This window comes from Haemaphysalis longicornis, unplaced genomic scaffold (genome assembly GCF_048455015.1).
Source record: "Haemaphysalis longicornis isolate Haplotype H1 unplaced genomic scaffold, Haemaphysalis longicornis Haplotype H1 scaffold_8, whole genome shotgun sequence".
Taxonomy (NCBI): Eukaryota; Metazoa; Arthropoda; class Arachnida; order Ixodida; family Ixodidae; genus Haemaphysalis; species Haemaphysalis longicornis.
Window position 1 is genome coordinate 112,139,065 of NW_027526445.1, and position 6,000 is coordinate 112,145,064.

Here is a 6,000-nt window from a genome sequence, read left to right on the forward strand (position 1 = left end):
AGTTGCACTGCGTGCAGCACAAAATGGAAATCCATCTAGTCCGGGGCGTTTATGACACAAAAAATTCAACGAAAAAGCTTTTCAAAATGTGAAGTGTAAAGAAACTGAGGGTGAATACCTCTTCTGAAGGAATTGATGGTAACATAAAATGTGGTGCCAAAGTTCACACATACCTACATGTGATGCTCTCTCTCTCTCTCTCTCTCTATATATATATATATATATATATATATATATATATATATATATATATATATATATATATATATATATATATATATATATATATATATATATATAGTCTGAAAAGATAAAAACTCGCACAGAGCGCGAAAAAAATAAGGTTAGTAGAGAGAGACAAACGAGAAAGACGTAGAAAATAGAAATAAGTTTACTGACGTTTCAGGGAGAGGACTCCCTTTCTTCAGAGTACTCATGTATATATATAGAGATAGAGAGAGAGAGAGAGAGAGAGAGAGAGAAATAAGGGTTGGCAGTCACGAAAACCTTGGAAAGCAAAGGGGAAAATGTGCTAGGTCATTGAGGTTTTCTTGACTACCAACCCTCATTTCTGTCTTAATTCAATGAGCCCCTGAATTCCTATTCTGATTTGCTACATGCATAGCGAGGGCCTCTGTTCTGGCAAGTCTTGGTGCCATAGAGAGCTTAAGGGGGTTCAACGCTGGTCGACCACTCTCGACATGTCGTGGACACTCGAGCCACGGCCCGGGGGTTAAAAGGAAGGTCCCCTTCACCCCGAGTAATCCGAGTGGCACTGGCTACCACCCCCAAGCGCAGGAAACAAAAATACCTTTTAAAGGAGTACTGACAGGAAACTTTTATGTTCCACTTTTATTGCTTTTATCGATGCTTAACGGTCTGGCGAACCCGAAACAGCCCTTTAAATATTTTAGCGCTCGCTAATTAATTACATTGAACAACCTGAAAATGGTTTGTTTCATATTCCCGCGCTTTCATCCCGAAAGGCGCATGTGACAGAATCCCGGCGGGACCTCACCGCTTTGTGCAGACGTCAAAACACTGCGGAGGCCGGCGGTAGTCTACCGGTGGGGGCGTTGTTTCGACGGCGCCGCCGCCAGAGCTGAACGGCTGAGCTGCCTGAAGGTGCTAGGCCTATCATTGCGGCGGAAATTCGATGACCGCTTTCAATAAAAGTCATGATGGCGACTTCTATGGCGGTTCCGGGCTATATTATCGCTTCCTTTCCCATGTGTGGAACTTTATTTTTGCCAACAGTGCCTTTCTCGGCAGCGGTTATGCCTGTAGCTCGGGGTGCGTGGACCCGTTTGTGAATGCGCCGGCGCCCGCTCGCCACTCGCGGGGCCGCGCGCGTGAAGTGACGTCATGAGTTTTTACGAGCGCTGTCGTGTCACTTCTTTTGGCTTTCACGGGATGATGTCACGCTGATGTCCATTTGCTGAGTGCCGCTCCGCACGCTGCTCCGTCGGCGCGATAAATGAGATCCAATTTAAGTATGTTCTTCGCGTCGCAGGCCGCTCATATTTCAACCGGGGTATTCTGTTGAGTAAAGGAAGCGAACTATGCAATAATATTAACACCGAAAATTGGTGTCAGTACTCCTTTAACATAAGTATCCCAGAAAGTGGAGGGGAAAATAGCCCCTCCGGTAGCGTAGTGGTCCTCACACCAGACGCATATTCTGGAGGTTGGGGGTTCAGATCCCACCCGGTGGGCATTTTTTCTTCACTTTCTTTCTGTCTTTCGAAATTCTTTATCCGTTTCAATGACCTACAACATTCCCCCCTTTGCTTTCCGAGGTTTTCTTGACTGCCAACCCTTATTAGATGCGACTGCATCTCATTCACTCGCCTTGTCCCTCCATACAACGCTGTTGTTGTCTGTCCACACCCCTCCCCCATTCCCCTCGCCGCGTGAGCTGCGCTCTCCGCCGCTCACCCCCTCTCCTCTCCAATAGCGAACACTCTCTCGCGAGGGGCATTAGATTGGATTGGATTGGATTGGATTAAAGTGGATTGTGTTGGATTGTGTTGCGTCATAGCCGCGGCAGGGGGTTCACGGCATGTTTCACGCGATGGGAGAATCAACCTAACGGAAACAACAACAGAACCCCCTATGCATCACATCTACACAGGGGTTCCCGCGAGGGGAGGTGGGAGAAATTTTTTTCTGTCTTAATTCAACGAGCCCCTCATTTCCTATTCTGATTTGCTATTATATATATATTTGTGTGTGTGTGTGTGTGTGTGTGTGTGTGTGTGTGTGTGTGTGTGTGTGTGTGTGTGTGTGTGTGTGTGCGTGTGTGTGTGTGTGTGTGTTTGCCTTCGTGTGTGCACTGCATTGAAGTGCTCGTATGTCTTTTACTCGAAAAGCAGATGTACTTGAAAAGCAGATGTACTTCTATATCACTCCCTGTTCGGCAGCTTACTGGTGCATGCACCATGCTATTGAGAAGTAGTCATGTGATTACTTCAACCAGCAGCAAAGTAGGATAATGATGACGATGAGATGCATCAAGGGCAATCATTGTCATCATCATTGTCATAACTATAATGGGTCACGTACATGTGGCCAAATTTTTCGTTGGAGAAGAAAGACATGCAACGTATATCACGGCAGAAAGACATTCCAGCTTCCGTGTTGGCGACTCATTCAAAGCTGTCTCGATTGGGCAGCGTTTCAGTGCGTATTCAAAACTTGGTGGTACGTGTGAGAAGCCGTTTTGGCCAGCGTCACTCACACCCTGCCACTTGTGTGTCCTTCCACCAGCATCCATCTATGGTGCCACGGACGCCGTGACCACCCACTGCACCACCAAGGAGCAGTTCCTCGCCAACAACCGACACATTCCCGACTGGTCCGACCAGGCTTGGCTTGCTCTGTCCAGTGGCAAGGGTGCCTAAGGGACTGACCAAGGAAATCCTCCCATCATGCCGCCCTTGCCTGCTCGTCTTGTGATGCCACCTCATGCGCCAGATAGGGGCCGTGATGTTTCAAGTGCGGTGGCGTGTTGCCTGCCTTTTGATTGACTGCTTGGCGAGGGACGTACGTTGGAGTTGGGACACGTGTGTGAGGGTTTTTTTCTCTCTCTCTCTCTATTTCTCTCTTGATGATGACTGCACTGCAAAGTTGGTTTCGGACGTTTTTGTGTGAGAGGTTACCTTGGTTTGCCGTTCTGTGCGATAGTGGGAGGGTTTCTGTTGTTCTCATTTTTTTTTTGTTCCTTTGGTGTGTTGCCTGCCTTTGATTGATTTCTTGAAGAGGGGCGTACTTCAAATTGGGTTTCCCTTTGTGACGGGGTGTGGGATTGGTTGGATTTTTTTTTTTTTTGGCATCACTCCAAAATCAGTTTTCTGACTGATAATGCGAGTTAGTTTTTTTTTTTTTTTTTTGGCGAGAGTTTACCTTAGGATTTGACTGTCCTGTATGATAGTGTGAGGTTTTTTTGTGCGAGAGGTTACCTTTGTTTGTTTGTTTCTACTCAGACTGCCAAATGATGCTGCCGCTGTTGGGATGAGGCTGTGTTGAGCTTTGTGCTCGCATTATGGTGCTGCTGCTGCTGTTATGAAATAAAATGGGGCCTTTTTCGTTTCTTCTGAGTGTTTCTCGGGTTTTTTAATTGGCGATGTTTGCATCACTTGAGGTGTGCAAGTGCTGAGGAAATGTGGGTAAATAGGGGAAGACTGAATGGCTGAGTGTTGCCTGCTACTGGAGCTTGGGCTGCCAATGGCTGGGAAAATCACACACAAGGTGACGCAACTTTTTAGTTACATTAACAATGCATAATAAAAGTGTGTGCCTTGTCATGTCTGAAAGAAAGCTGGCACCAAATTCCTGCTCTTCAATTTATACACGTATTTATTCACCCACATGGAGCTTGCTAATTATTCGAAATTGCTTGCGCAGAAAAATGTCTAAGCACCTATTTTTTTTCTCGCTCATCATGCTAGTGGGTTTTCAATATTTTTATGCTTAATCCTCTAACGGCATAAAGCCCTCATGTTGATTTTATACCAGTAAGGAATTCTTTGCGTCGTCTTTGACTTAAATTGGACTAAGCGCTGTCTGCTTCCTGTGCTGTTTTGAAGTTCCTATTTGTATTTTGGTTGTTTGTGGCATTAAGTCGTGGTGAGAGTGTTTCTTGGGACATCAAAATCCTCTCTGTGTGGATGTTGATAGGAGATGCTATGCTTTGTGGCTCACCTGGTGGGTTTTTTTTTTTCTTTTTCACTGTGTGTAGACCACTTGTGTGCAAGATGTTTGACTCACCAAACTTTTGTTCTTGCTTACATTAAGCAAGACCTTCAACAGTGTTTACTTGAAGTCATTGATATTTAATGCTGGCTAAACTCAATGCTTAAGCTCAAGATGTATAAAAATATCTTTAATTGGAGCTTTACTAAGCTGTGAGGTGACGGAAGCTTCTTACATAATTTGACACATTCTGTACATTACAGATGTGTAGTATGATACAGCTCGGAATAAAAGTTTCAATCATTTCTGCTTGCAATTGATTGTGTTGTTGCTGTTAATACAGGTACTACATTCTTGAATTCTTGAACAAGATGAAATTTATATAAATCCTGAAATTTATTTTTTGATATTTGTGTGAGTGGTCTTTAGATGAAAATCAATTCAATAAATTTGTGGGCCTCAGAAGTATTGGGGATAAGTGAAGTGCATTCAACCTTTCACGTTTTCAAACACGTTTCTAAATAACAAATGTTTTTCAGACATTGGTGTGAGCAGTTTTTAGGGGCTTGCATTAAGGGGGCAGACTGGTCTTAGATCTACTTTTTTTATTTGCCAACCAATTTTAATAAAACTGCACTGCGTCATAGAGCTTTGAGCTGATTTCAAATCTGCCATTAGATTTTTTGTAAGTTGATTATATTTTGAGATAATGATTAATTGCCATTATTTTGGGTCGCAGTTACAAAATACCCACTTCATACAGAATGGCAGTTACCACGTGGCTAGGCAGACAAATGACTGAAGAATACAACATAGGAAGAACTTTTTTGATTCAGCTATTTTTGGTCGTTTTACAACACAGGGAACTTCACTTCTCCCGCGCTCTGCCAGAAATGGCTCGCAGGTTGTGCCAATTGAACACTAATAATTTTCCAAAGCCTCCATTTGAAAAATTTGTTTCCAACATTGTATTCTCCACACATTTCGGTATCAGAAGCAAAAAGAATTAAAGTTGTACCGGCTCTGGGTGCCAAGATATCTGAGGATGAAATGCTAGCTTTGCATTGCAAGAAAGTGCCATTTCACCATCGAATTCTGTGCTAACTGAGCTGTAGAGTGCACTTTAAAATGCTATTATAATATAATAACAAAATATGGTGCCTTTGATGAGGAAATTCACAGACTGATAGGAAAATGTCCGTGGAGGCCGAAAATGTAATTTTTGAGAAAACGCTTTTTTTTACCGTTTTTCGGCCTCAAAGAGATGTTTAAAAAAACATTTAATTAAAGGTACCGTGAAGGCTAAAAAACAAGTTTGTTTTATTCTAAAGATTTGATGCTTTATAGTACGACAAGCACTTCCTCACATGCAATGATGCTTTTTTCACTGAGAAATTCAACAGTTAAGGCCAAAATTTTGATTCTGCCGCTGAACTGGAGGTTTCATGGCATCTGCAATGATGTATCGGGGGCAGTTGCTTAAACGAACCTTATTATGTTGACTAGAGCTACAGCTAGCAAACGACGAAATGCCTTGTTTACTGTCAGTCCTCCTAGATGGTGGTACGAACCGCTCAGGATCACTGTTTTGCACTCGCTTTGATTTTCTGTGGATTTGTACCTCGCTTATTATTGTAACGGCTGGTAGCAATCGTTTCGTGAAACATTGGACATACGTGACAAACAGGGTCCCGTAAGACTATGTCACATATGCCAGTCACATATGCTGGGTATATGTCACATATACCCAGCGCCAAACGGCTGGGTAGCTATGGCCGGTATACTGCAGTGGTGCTTCTATGTTTA

General features: G+C 43.5%; 1 protein-coding gene across 1 annotated transcript in view; it reads left to right on the forward strand.

Moving 5' to 3' along the window:
• The window catches only part of Arp10 (Actin-related protein 10), a 30,472-nt gene extending 25,962 nt beyond the window's left edge, over window positions 1-4,510 (forward strand). Inside the window, exon 13 of the mRNA XM_077682045.1 lies at window positions 2,770-4,510. Coding sequence (XP_077538171.1) covers window positions 2,770-2,903 — 134 coding nt within the window. The 3' untranslated portion in view covers window positions 2,904-4,510. The remainder of the gene's footprint in view (window positions 1-2,769) is intronic.
• Window positions 4,511-6,000: the final 1,490 nt, after the last annotated feature.